At 33.8% G+C, this 14446-nt stretch overlaps 1 protein-coding gene across 2 annotated transcripts; it reads right to left on the bottom strand.

Annotated features, from left to right (window-relative positions):
* Window positions 1–3951: 3951 nt before the first annotated feature.
* Window positions 3952–6685, bottom strand: LOC132750927 (uncharacterized). Of its 2 annotated transcripts, none has more exons than XM_060741026.1 (3): window positions 6516–6685; window positions 5900–5974; window positions 3952–4972 (listed from the first exon to the last, which is right to left on the bottom strand). In XM_060741026.1, exons 2-3 carry the CDS (start codon window positions 5958–5960, stop codon window positions 4107–4109), a joined length of 927 nt encoding a protein of 308 aa, XP_060597009.1. In that variant the 5' UTR covers window positions 5961–5974; window positions 6516–6685; the 3' UTR covers window positions 3952–4106. The 2 variants fall into 2 exon arrangements, with proteins under 2 accessions (XP_060597009.1, XP_060597001.1); XM_060741018.1 differs by having other exon boundaries at window positions 5900–5979; window positions 6516–6684.
* Between the last annotated feature and the right edge of the window lie 7761 nt (window positions 6686–14446).

Genomic DNA, 14446 nt, shown 5'->3' with positions numbered 1-14446 from the left:
CTGTTGGTCAAACAGGAAAATGCTGGTATTTCGGGTAAATTATTAGACTGGTTTTCAAATTATCTGTCCGGAAGACGAAAAAAGCGGTGTGCTACCTAGTACTCAATCAATATGGGATGCAGTTAGCGCTGGAGTTCCCCAGGGCTCAATTTTAGGCCCCCTATTATTTCTCATTTTTATAAATGATCTGGTCGTTGACATTGGCAGTCATATCCGGCTTTTTGCTTAAGATACTAGTTTATATATTGTTTTTGAAAACCCAAATGCTGCTGCAGAACTCCCCCAATTTGATATCCTGAAAATAACAGAGTGGGCCGATACGTGGTAAGTTGACTTCAATCCTGCAAAGTCCGAATGCCTATTGCTAAGTAGAAAAATGCATCAGCAAACCACCCATCTCTAAATATGCATGGCCAAATTATACCGAAAGTAGAACATCACAAACATCTGGGTATCATTCTTTCAAATGACTGCGCTTGGCATGAACATATTTACTATATAGTAAATAAAGCATGGAAACGGGTTCACATCATACGCAGATTGAAGTTTACTCTTGGTTGGAAATTTCTTAAAGTAATATACAACTCTTTGATCCGACCAATTTAAGAATATGGTGATGTCATTTGGAATTGCTCTATGGCTGAAAAGGATATGCTTGACAAGGTGCTCGTATTGTATCGTGATCAACCAAACTGGTCTCTCTCGATAAACTTCAACAGGATAAGTCATCCCTAGAAGAGAGAGACGACGCGTTCACAGGCTTATAATGTTCTATAAGATGATAAATTATCTTGCACCAGAATACCTAACAAATCTCGTCCCTCAAATATTGGATCAACGTCTTCGTACAACCTAAGAAACCAAGACAAGTTGAGACCTGTACATTCCCGAACTAACCAATATTACAATTCTTTCTTACCCGTGACAGTTCGTGAATGGAATAACCTATCAACAGATGTAAGACATTCACCCACTTTCAAAGCTTTTAAAAGTAAAGTTATGCCCGTCCGTGATAGTACGTCCGCTTATTTTTACAGCGGATCACGAATGACACAGGTCTTACATGCTAGGCTCCACATGTCTGTAGCAAACTAAATTCGAAATATAGTCCAATAGCCCCTTTGTCATTGTGGAAAAACCTGAAAACAACTAACACTATCTTCTCGAATGTCACTTTTATAGTTGCCACCGTACATGCCTTCCCACAAAAGTGCGTCAAATCACTCAAAATGTCTCTCTTTATACTCTCCTGTTTTGGGATGTTCCCTTTTTTGATCTGATAATGCGAAGTTATTTCTGGTCGTCAAAAAAATACAGAATGGAAAGTGGGACGTTTACATGACGATCAAATATCTACGATTTAACTAAAACATTGGTTATTATACTTTATATGTGCTTAAAAATAGTTTCCAAAACTCTAAGCCTTGGTTTTCATCTTAATCTCCCTTCTTCTCTTGCTTTAAGGTTGTTTTTTAATCTTTTAATAGATTATAATTAAATATTTATCAATTACATTTGTACGTATAGTGTAAGTGCCTTACCATTTGTGATTTTTCCCCCAAAATATTTGATATACAATCAATATAAGCGGTTGCGGTACACATTTGCAATATGCTCTTTACTTGTTCATCTACCAGCCATGCATTAGTTTTATTGTAATTTATCAATTATGGAGATTGACTTTAATAAGCACCTAGTTCTTTCGTCAAAATCCATTGGGTGCATTATGTTAGAATGGTTGTTAAAATATATGTATAATGTCTGATTATATAACATATGCAATAAAATATGTTTAAACTAAAAAAAATCGTATGCCACATGAATAGTATTTCAAGGAAGTAACATATAAATGTTAAATAACGGAGCTGCAAAAATACATATATTATAACATTGTATTAAGGTTGTATACTGTACGTAATAAGTAAATACATGCTATATAAAAACATATTGACATGAAACAAGTTTAAAAACAGCGATAACAATTAATTACCCAAGTCAAATTACATGTATGGAGCAAAAATTTATTGCTGATGTAACAAAACTGTAGGAGACCTTAGTCTAGTATTATTGAAAGAAACAAAACTGAAAATAGGGAAAAATTGCCATGCTTGGTTTATTTTCCTGTGTGCCGAGTCGTGCTATATAATATGCTTTTTAGCCGGTGGAAGGTTCATGTGGGAAATACCGGTGGAAAATGAAACACTCAAAATGAGACCCTTGTGCTGAGCGCAGGTATGACCTTCTTCAGGTTAATGTCAAGGTCACACTACTAAGTCATAATGTTGTAGCTCAAAATTTTGTGTCTGCTTTGTATACTTTAAACCAACTGTAGCATGTATAAGAATCTCTTAGTATTCATTTGACAAAAGCATAGGTCTTTGGCATGTTTCAATATAGATCTCATTTACTATTATATGGGTTTTTTTTCCAAATAAAACATGTTCTGTGTAAGTGTAATAAATGGGTTTCCTCTCTATTACTTAAGAAATGCATTCGGGCGGGTATTGCCCCTGCTATGCGGTGCTCTTGTTTAAAATTGCAAAAAAAACAACAGATGTTTAATATTCACTCATGGTGAATTATACTGCTTAATTAAATTTTGTGAAATTTATTACGTTTGTAAAGAACATTTTTTTTTCTTTTAAAGAACTTAGTATTCCGTACTTTTAACTTGATCTTTGAAGTCTGTTTATTATGATTGCTATCTCTTACAGTACGTTTTCAACAGAAAAAACAACAACAACAACAACAAAACTATTCTATATAGCGTGTCTTCCCGGGGGGTGGAATCAAGCGTAAAATAAGTTCGAATATGTTTAAAACAAGGCGAAAATAATTGCCGAAGTAAAGGCAATAGTAAGACCGTGAATAAATGGAGGCAATTCATCTCTTAGCAGGCTATGTGGTTTGACCCCTGGTGTTATTTTAACTTTGTAACACCTGAGATTAGCCAAATCATCTTCCTGTTTCCGCGCCATACGACCTTAACTGTGTCAGTGAGCCGTAAAAGCAAAAATTTGCAAAGCCTATGGTGTCTGATTTGGTACGCTTTTGTGCGTCTAGTTGGCGCTAGCGACAACATGACAAAGCGCCAAAACGGTGCGTTGTTGCACTGTCGTCATGACGTCCTGTCGCTAGCGCCGTTTGGCGCTTTGTCGTGTTGTCGATAGCGCCAACTAGCCGAACAAAAGCGTACCAAATCAGCCACCATTAAAGCCTGCAGCACTTCCCCATATGAATTCAATTCGCACCTCACAGAGCCGAGTACATATTATCGCTTTTAATCTTTTTTCTTCATACGTTTTATCAATTTATGTTTCTTTCATCAAATCATTTAGTCTTAAGTACAAAAAAAAGAATAAACTCATTTTTCTCGCAAAAATAGCGAAAGGAAAATTAAATGAAATTTGGTTCACTGCTTACTTTGCTTAATTGTGCAATCTAGACAATGTATCAGATGCTCGCTTTTTTCTGGTAAAATAAAATATCTATCGTCACGTGGATTATTACGTAACTTAACAGTGTACAAAGTCACAAACTAATGCGTATTTCAACAACGTTATTGATTTCCTACAATTACAATTATTTCTTTTTATATATAATATAACTAAACGTAAAGCCTACATCGTACGGAATCGTCCAGCACATGATCATGAACGTTTTTACATTTTAATCATTAGTGGGTTTTGAGAACTATATTCACTGCGCAAAAAGTAATGTAATAATTTAGTTATGCTCGCTCAAAATCCCCGGTTACAGTTGCTTCAGAATCTCAGTAATAAAACTAAAATGCTTATTACCGTTGTTTAAAAAATAGTTTAAGGTTGATTGGTTTTGGTGTTTATTTTTTTTTTTATCAAACACGGAAATGTAACAAAAGTATTAAATGTTGCAAGAAGCAAATAACTTAACACAGCATAAATATAATGAAATAAAACAGAGTAAAGAAACGACTACTTTTTTTTTATTTAATTGTGATATATGTGTATAGCATATGACTCTATACTTGTCAAAATATAACAAAAAACAACTTTTAAAAGAATTACGTCACTGATCTACTACATTACGTTTTCCCCACTATATATCTATCAAAACTCGCAATATTTCTAAACATTTCCCTTGCTTTGATGTCTATTTTTGTATGAAATATTTGTTTCTTTCTTCTGCGTTTTCTTCCTGGGTGACTTCTTTTTGTTCATCCGTTTCTTATCCTTTTTTCCTAGGCGTACCGTTATTTTGGATTTTACATTTCCTCTTTTACCATTCGTTTTATATGTAGTTGTATGTACGTCTTTCTGAGCAACGGGCTTTTTCGAGCCATTCTGTCCGCCATCTTTGAAGGTAGCAACAGTCATCGGGCGTTTCTTTGGCATTTTCCTTCTATTGAGACTTCTTAGCCGTTTTCGCAGTCGTTTTATTCCTTTCTTTGGTCCGATCTTTGGCTTTGGACAATCTTTACCAAGTTTGATCACTCCCTTTTTATCTGTCAGAATGTTGAGAATTCTTTGCCGTATTTCTTGTGTTGATAGTTCGGAGCGTTTTCCGCTTTTGTATGACATTATGCGGTCTATGACTTTAGATAACTTATTTGAGTGTATTTCCCTTGCTTGCTTTTTGCCTTTATATTTCCATTTGTTTCTTTTCTGTACCATTTTCTTGTTCTTGTCCTTCAGATTTAGCTTCTTCAGTTCCTTCTGTCTCTTATTATTCTTCTTTATCAGTTCTTTTAATTGTTTTTTCTTCATTTTTGTTCTCCATTTTTGTAGTTTGGACTTCTTCTTTTTAATATGTGTTGGCATAGACTTTAGTGGTTTTATTTTATTAATACCTAGTACATTATCTGCCGGTAGACGTTTGCTGTAATTGTCATCCTTATGAAGAAACATTTTATTAATTTCTGATGATGGAATGTCTTTTAGATTGCCAACAATAACAAGCCTATCATCCTTTGGCTTTCCTGTCAACGCATCCTCTGAAATGGAATTAGCTAATCATACAACATAGTAGAGCAAGAATTTAGTGGCATGCGCCATTTTCATTCACGTTTTGATGGCAAATTAAAATTGCTGCTATCTTGACCATTCCAATTTGTCATAAACAATAGTTTCATATATCTACCATGTGTCTCCGTGAGATAAATCCGGTCTTCTTTGTTTATCTCATTTATGTTACAATGTGACATTTTCATGCAGACATTTGACATTCTTACGAACAACAGTATTATTAATTCATAAATTTGCATAAATATTGCAGTGCAATGCATTTTGTTAAAAATTATCAAAACGTGATTTCAACATTCGCTTGTAAATGGAATGTAGTATAGAAAACATTTGAGCCGAGCCATGACAAAACCAGCATAATGGGTTTGCGACCAGCATGGATCCAGACCAGCCTGCGAACCCGCGCAGTTTGATCAGGATCCATGCTATTCGCTTACCAACTCTATCACAAGTAGAGAAACTGATAGCGAACAGCATGGATCCTGATAAGACTGCGCGGATGCGCAGGCTGGTCTGATGCTGGTCGCAAACCCATTATGTTGGTTTTGTCATGACGCGGCTCATTTAAGCCCGCATATTTGTTTCCTTTAGTCCGAACATGTTGCTAAAAGACATGCAACTTACGACATTGTAGATCTATAATCAGTAATATTATGAATTCATTATGATCTTTTTATAATGGATAAGTCAAATTAACATTTTAGCCAGAAACATTCTATCATGTAAATGCATTTATAATTTGTTTAGTATGCTCCAGGCAATATCGTGCGTAGAATAGATAATGACATAACGTTTTTATTTTTATTTTATGACATTTGTATTTAAGGTCAACTTTATATTTGTTTACAAAAATAGAACGTCAGCTAAAGTTTTGTCGCTGATTATGGATTATTTTTTACCAGTAGGTTTATTTCCTAGCACTGCTGGCAACACCAGACAGAAAGCAAGAACCAATAACATTATCTCCGTGTCGTCTGCTCTGAAATGAAATACATATAATTGTTAAATATGTTATGCATTGTACTCTAAACTTTACTTGCAAGTATAATATACTCAGTTTAAGATTTCTGGCAAATTACACAGTAATAGTTCTTTTTGTAAGACTCTCATATTTTACATATTCTCAGCTGACAATTGTTAGTTCAATGACTTGATTTTGTCTACGTCATTGTAACGTTTGAATAAACATGGATGATCATTCACGTAAAATTACGATGACATTTGACCAATCGGTCACAGAGACCATGTATTAATACAGTGAAAGTGCCAAATGTATGTTATTAACTATTCAAGGAAGATTTTTTTTGCTTGAGTACTAGCAAAACATCTTCCTTTACATTTTTGTTCAAACACATTCAAAATCAGCTATAATTCGAAATTTCAATACGTTTGCGTAGATAGATACAGAAAAGCAGTAATAAAAGCAGCATACACGCACCGGAACTTTGATTTAGAGTGCATTACATTACTTTTTCAAATTTTAACAGTTAAATTTAGGTAAAGTTTTGAACTCACCGTTCACTAGAACAATAAAATCAAAAATCCAGACTTTGTTCAATTATTTAAATATAAATTTTCAAAATGATCCATTTGTCAAAACAAGTCTGACGGTTGTCGACGTATGCACTTACAAAATTAACGTTAACAACGTTGTGGGGGTTTGCGTGCGTTAACGTGATTGATTGTCATATTGCAAGCAAAACTGGTTTATTCCGGTCCCGGATAGTTTGTATGACTACGCCTTATACAATTTATAATTTTTGTTAACATAAAATTTCTGTATGCACGTTATATATGTTAATGAAATAAGGACAAAAATGAAAAAAAGGCAACAAACAAAAATCAAAAACAAAGAGAAAGAAGGTCAGTCGGTAGCTTGTTGCATGATATTAAAGAAACGTGGGATGTCACATGTAATACAGCCATTCATTTAAAAGTAAACAAGCGCACCATTTAACCGCGGTTGCGAGTAGGAACAATAACTGACTATACTTGCACTTGGATAGGTTTGCTAATCGATTTAATTGCTGCACAGAAGTGACATAAAAGAACATATTTTGTGAATCCGGTTTAAAATTTTCACCCGTTAAAAAAATAACGAAAGAAATGCGCTCATTAAAAAATACAATAATCTCTCTTCTTTAGTGTGATACGTCTTTATATTCTCTCAAATATATAAAAATATAAAACTCTAAAGCATGACAGTTTTTTTATGTCAGATATAAATATGTAATATTTAGACACACATACAAATATGCATGAAAACAAAGTACAAGTCGAGTATGACGTATACAGGGCTGGGAATCAAAACTGCGTCGTATCCTTAAAAATGTAAACAAACGCCGCCATCTTGGAACGAAAAACGTATGTTTTTGTTTATAACTCTTTTTGTTGGAAATGACTGAAAACCAGATATATGTATTAACACGCTACACTATTTTCCGCTTCGTTCGGTATATGTTGCTTGCACAACTATTTTGTAAAACAAAAGTTATAGCGAACTTGCAACTCGAAGCGGGGCAGAAATTTTTATGAAAAATGTGTGGATACGACGCAGTTCATATTGCTTTATCTATCGTTTTTTCCTTTCAAATACAATTAAATATTTTGTTTCAGAGTTCACCATAAACTTCGAAATATAATTTTGAATCATTTACTAAAATTTCGTTAAAAAGATATGTTTATTTTCTAAGAAAATAATGATTTTTTTTACGAAATGATACGACGCAGTTGAAATAAAATATGATACGACGCAGTTGTATTTTGGCAGTCTTTTCAACAGGGATAATTTTGGCAATATATATCTATTTTATGGAATAATCACTTGCGCTAGATAAAAAAAACCCATATCATTTGCGGTGTATAGCGATGTTCTGTTGCTTTTGATTATTTAGAATACATTGTGTCATGTCCAATACTAGTATAACATTTAACTTGAAAGTTTACATTGCAGAAGCTACTTTTCAGTTAAACATGAACATGTTACCTAATTGATCATAATATCTGAAATAAGTTCTTATATTTTCCTGTATGTTCAATATTATCCCGATTTTTTTTCGCAAAAACAAATGACTTTAATTCATTTTGGCTAGCTACGCGCTAAGTTAACTGTGGTTCTGCATGATCTGGATAATGACTGCTTTTTTGCGGTTTGTTTTCAAACTTTCACTCTACAAATTAGCTTTACTAGGGACGAGGACCTCAAGTGCGCTTTTGGGCATTATTTCAAGCAAAATGTTTCACCTGCAGAGAACCATCGACATTTTGAAACTAGCTTGAAAGGTTTTCTACACGAAAGAATAAAAAGTCCCTGGAGGTTTTCGAATTCATAGTAGTTCAGTTCAAGTGATTTGAATTCAGTAAACATAAACAGCTCGGCCTCGGTGGAACACACCTGTCTGATTTGTTTTTGTTTTTCAACAAAATGTGTTAACATCAGCTGTACTAATAATTAATAATTAAGCAGCTTTTTATTAACTTCTGGCGTGAAGTTTTAAGATTATAAATATTTGAATTAATTATAAAGAGAATAACATTTAAATTTCTTATTTATAAGACTAGCAGAGAAATTTTTATTGTAAACAGGGGGTAATCCTCTGTGAAGTCATTTTCTGAAACATTTTGTTTAAGTTTTCAGGCAATTCATTATCAAAATAAAAATCACACTTTTTAGCCATGTCTCTAGTCTGTTGAAAATTCGATGCAATAATCTGACCTAAATTTTGTTCAATATTGTGAAAACTTCTTCAATACTGTTGAAAGATCATGTCTGCCTATACCTGTATCAAATTTATCGGTGCACAGCGTAAAATACCTTTTCAAAACGGACACCTTCTTTACAAAGTAATTTGTAGTTGTATCATATGTAACTTGATTTTGAAAATTTAAAGTTTTTTAATGGAGAAGAATGATACTTAAGTGCAAATATAGAAAATACATTCCGTAGACCTTTCCTCATCGGCGATAAAGAAATGCAATACGACAAAATCAGCGGTAAAGTTCCGCGGCGCTGAACATAAAATGACTAAACGGAACGCATAACCTACTTGCAAAAATATATTGTAGCTTAACCATTTATAATATAATTTTAAAAATTTAAAGTTCAATTTCAAATAATAAAGCTCATCTGTTCTCACCGATTATTAGGAAAATGAAATCAATAATACAATAAAATCGGCACGTAAAAGACATAAGTAATAATGGAATTGACGGAAATTATTGCTAATTACAAATAACAAAAGTAGGCATGCAATTTGCGCATAGCTCTCTCCCGATAGCGAGAGACCTTTTCAAAATTTGTAATTCTTTCTCTTTTTTTTAAGTCATTCTTGAGTAATACAGGGTCCAGGAGAGATTACACTGGAATATTGAATTTTGTATCAAAAATAGTAATCACTCCCATTTCGAACTCACGGGAACAATTTTAGAAGCATGCTAAGGCAACACTGGAACACGTTGTTATATAGGTGTTTCAATGTATATTGCATTTGATACAACTTTTCGGAATTTGTAGATGCTTATGATAGGTACTACCGAAAAATGCAGCCTTAATAGAATTGTATTACATTTCCATTTTTATGGAACCAGTAAGTGACCTCTGCTTTTGACTTGAGTTGTAAACAAGAAATGTTGTTGGACGTTATTAGCATACCTAGCACATAATTTAAATAGTTTAACCAATATGCAGCCTGCAATGAAAATACAACTGCGTCGTATCATATTTTATTTTCAACTGCGTCGTATCATTTCGTAAAAATCATTATTTTCTTAGAAAATAAACATCTCTTTTTAATGAAAGTTTAGTAAATGATGCAAAATTATGTTTTGAAGTTTATGGTGAACTCTGAAAACGAGTATATAATTGATTTGAAGGAAAAAACGATAGATAAAGCAATATGAACTGTGTCGTATCCACACATTTTCATAAAAATTCTGCCCCGCTTCGAGTTGCAAGTTCGCTATAAGTTTTGTTTTACAAAATAGTTGTGCAAGCAGCATATACCGAACGAAGCGGAAAATAGTGTAGCGTGTTAATACATATATCTGGGTTTCAGTCATTTCCAACAAAAAGAGTTATATACAAAAACATACATTTTTCGCTCCAAGATGGCGGCGTTTGTTTATATTTTTTAGGATACGACGCAGTTTTGATTCCCAGCCCTGATACAAGGGAAATAACCATGTCAATTATAATGTAAACGATAATCAAGATTTGTTTACCTTTAGCTTGCTAAAATTGTAATTTGGATTGAAAATTCATACAATTTTTTAGCAAGAGAGTAATGAAAATACGATGAAAAAAAAAAAGAAAAAGAAAAAAAAAAGAATAGCGAACATGATACAACATATCGAACATTTAAAATGTACCATATAAAGTTTGAATAGGAAAATGTTTCTATAAGTAAAGATGAACACATGAAAATTCAGAAAGGAACTTTAGAGTCTTACGGTATATTTATTACTTTCTAAGATTTTAATGTATATTCTTTTCGAATCTCGAACGCTTTATAGACAAATATTGCTAGATTTCTTACAATTTGGACTGAATGAGAGTTAAACAGTTCTGCAGTTTAATACATATTTGGGTTTATTACGTAATAGTGATTCCTTGTTCCGTATCTGTTCTACACGGTTGTAGAAATCGAAAGTACAACATTTCTATCGGTTGACATTAATTCGGAGATGAGGTGTCAATAATTCTACATCGGTGGGCATTTCAAAAAAAAAAAGATTATGGTTGGCAGACATATTTTCGATCATAATTTAATCAAAATAGACTTAATATGTAAAAATATAATTCATTATACAGTATCAAAAATTACACCTTCTTTTTTGTTTACATCTAAAATCATGTTGAAGAACTACTTTCAATCCAAACACATTATGAATAATAGCCGAGGTGCTCCGATTGTTGATACCATTGAATTGAAAATAGGTTAATTGTTGCCCATACGCTGCACAAGTATATCGTCACCTCAGTTACAAATTATTTATCATTTAAGTGATTAATCTGTCCGTGCCGTGTCCTGTTTTTGTCTGGTGTCCGCCTGGGCTTCTTGCCGCTGGTTCTTGTTGCTGGGTCGTGTGGGGTTGCGTTCATTGAACGCCGCCTTTCCTTTATCATATTTTAGTGCAATAACTCGGTAACTCCTATCAAATTTAAAAGGACATAAAATATTAATTCCAATGGACCACGTGAGTTATTTATCTGTCGTGCGAAGTAAATGATAAGATTGAAAGGAATTATTGAAAGATGTACAAGTAAACTTATTTTGATTTTCACCTGTTGCCTCACTATAAATGGACATAATGTCACTTCAATAAAGAGTTTGAGTTGGCAAATGATATGGCGAAGTTTTATTTACGGTAGATTTCAATTTCATTGCCGCATTAGAGTTTAATTTATTTAAAGAAAAACAAAATAGTTTCCAGCAACTTTTATATTTAATAAATCCAATCATTTTACTTTATTTTAGAAATGATATATGAACGTTACATGTTATTTTCTCTGAACTAATCCTGAAATCTCTAATTCATTCACTTTATTTAGTTAACAATATATACGAACTAAGCATGAAATTCATGAAACATGAAATTATTATGTTACCACTCCGACGGAGATCTTTTTTACGGAAACATTTTCGAGTAAACTTTGCATGGTTAAGGAGAATCATGACTGGAACAAATTGAAACTTGAAAATTGCCTCTCATATCTCGTTTCTGAAAGGGATGTATAAAGCCCGACAATGAGCCTAATGTGAACTTCTTTGTTCGAAATCTCAGGCCGTTTTTATTTGTTTGGGTCGTCAGACCAAACAAATAATGTTAGCGAAATTTCAGAGTCTAATGTTGCTAATTGCAAATGCCGAAAGTAGTCCAATTTTTTGGAGCGGTTACTTCCCTTTTGTATGTACACTAAAGCCGAAAAATTCAGGGGAGATCACTGCGTAAAGATGGTCAAAGACAGGCGCATCAATTTTCAAGCAAAGTAATTCCCGAATGGTCAAAGATTTCTAATATTGTTTTATTGTATTTTCTGATCGAAAATAACTAAATACAAAGCGGACATTCAATCTCTGACACAGAAGTTTTACTACAAACCTAACAACAAGTAGTTCTCAAAACAGCTAAAAACTAGCGATTTAAAAGAAAGAAATATTTTATTTGTTACAAGTATCCAACAAATTACAACGCATTTAAAGTTAAACAATAGCGTTGGCTTATAGAATTGTCAATAAATGCACAATCACAAATTACGCGGATGAATATGATTTTATCAATGAAAATACTATTTTTAGCCATGTTGATTTACCGAATACTACACAAACCGAGTAGTGGAATATATAGATTCTACATGCCGGACCGTTTGGGCGAGAGGATTTTTGCTAAAATATCTACTTCAATTATAAACAACAGGTTTAGCCTAAACAAAATACCTCGAAATTAATAAGGATTACAAACCCGAACTGCAATGGAAGTTCCAAATTTAGAATGATTTGATATTATTCAGACACACTGTGTATAACTTTTCCGTGGTACAAGGGTAACGCGCTCGCCTCGTGAGTGAGAGGTCTCGAGTTCGTATCCAGGTCGAGAAAACTTTTTTTTTTGTTAAATTCTTTTTTTTAAGTGTTTTTGTTAAGGAAGTAGCCATGATATACAAAGATAAAGTGTGGCTGTCGTAAAAAAGGACATAAATGATTTTTTGATGCAACTCTAGTTATGCAGAATTACGGATGTATCAAACTCTGGTGCCTTACAAAAGGAATTATAATACATAAAACTAAACTTATACAGGAAAATGCATACAGATATACAGTACGATTGCAAAGATCAGAAAATACCACAGAACTTGCAGCCGTTTGATTCTTTATAAATATACATGCTTATAGTAAGCTCCAGGATTATTTACATCTGTGTTAAACAACAGTTAAAGTCGTTACAAGCCCTAATTTAGAATAATATGGTTTTCTTCAGGCCGTTCACATATAAATTCACCGTGGCTGAAGGGTTTTCGGGCTCGCTTAGGAAGCGAGAGGTCTGGAGTTCAAATCCCAGTAAAGGTTACTCATTTTTTTAAATTGTTAAAGTCAAATAAACATTGGATTGAATATCAGTGTTGCAATTAGTCTAATAGCCAATTTACTACAATTAAAACGCTGGAAAGCATTGGTGGCACTAAACATATAATCTCACAACCTGCACCTTTCTTACATTCTGAGACCCAAACAAATTCAGCGCCTTCTGTGCTTTGATTTAGAATAGCTTTTAAACTCATTTGTCAACAAACTTTTGTTTGTTTCAACCAGCGCTATTGGTTTTAAATATTTATGAAGGAGATGTTTTGAGATGTTTTCACCATTTACTATTTCAATCTATAATATTAACATTTGCATTTTCTTGATAGCATTTGGTTCTGATGGCAAACGATGACGAAGGTTATTGAAGAAATGTAACCATGACTTGTCGATTTAGCATCATTAACAGTAGTAGATATAACACCAGTAAATTAACAAAGACTCCGTAACAACGCCATACGAACAATCAGATAAATTGAAGACACTGTTTTAACCTGTTCATAAGATTTAGTACTTGGTGCGTGTCAAAAGCAATTCTCTGAAAACGGCTGAGGCAGAATTCCTTAATAATTCAGTAATTGGTATAAATAGATAGTTAGGTGTATCCGTATGTTTGTAAATACAACATTAATCATCGAACATTATATGGGCCATTCTACGAAAAACAGTGCGTGGTCACCTTTAGGAATAATAAATGGCTCATTACTCTTGTGCCCAACAAAACATCTATGAGACAACGAAGAGAATAATAGGCTAATAACATAATAAAGGGAGGCAAATGCATTACGGTAGACAACTTTCCTTAAATGGTTTGTCTCCCCTAGGCTACTGATGTACGGTGGCACAAAGGTGACATGTGTGTGTTTTAATTTATCTCGTGGCCACGAGATACTATGTCGTGGTCACGAGTTACTAAGTCGTGGCCACGACATAGTTAAGTCGTGGCCACGAGATACTATGTCGTGGCCACGAGTTACTAAGTCGACGCCACGTGATACTAAGTCGTGGCCACGAGTTACTAAGTCGTGGCCACAATAGCTAGGTTGTGGCCACGAGTTACTATTTCGTGGCCACGAGATAGCTATGTCGTGGCCACGAGATAAATAACCAATCAAATTACACCATTTATATGAATTTCCCTAATCAACTAGACATGTGCTGTAGTACAAGGATGTCCCTACTTCAACAGCCTGTAAAAGTGCCATGTATTCCCTGCGGTCTGGAGACCGCAGGGTATTGGTACGCGTTTAACTTTTGAGGCACGGAGGAGCACGTGACCTGTTTTCGGTACATGGAGGAGCATGTGATCTGTAAATCGTACATGATTGGTTAATTGACCTTTTCGAAAACCTGGCTAAATACCGTTTG

The sequence above is a fragment of the Ruditapes philippinarum genome, unplaced genomic scaffold (genome assembly GCF_026571515.1).
Source record: "Ruditapes philippinarum isolate M1 unplaced genomic scaffold, ASM2657151v2 ctg3773_1_1_1_1, whole genome shotgun sequence".
In the NCBI taxonomy this organism is placed as follows: domain Eukaryota; kingdom Metazoa; phylum Mollusca; class Bivalvia; order Venerida; family Veneridae; genus Ruditapes; species Ruditapes philippinarum.
Note: the sequence above shows the minus strand (reverse complement) of the source record. Positions and strands in the feature narration are given on the sequence as shown.

Bases quoted from the DNA above. Each gene is read 5' to 3' on its own strand.
- LOC132750927 (XM_060741026.1), bottom strand. From the start codon at position 5,960: ATGTTATTGGTTCTTGCTTTCTGTCTGGTGTTGCCAGCAGTGCTAGGA. The intron at 4,973-5,899 runs GTAAAAAATAAT...ATTCCATTTCAG, and splicing joins GCTAGGAAATAAACCTACTG to AGGATGCGTTGACAGGAAAG.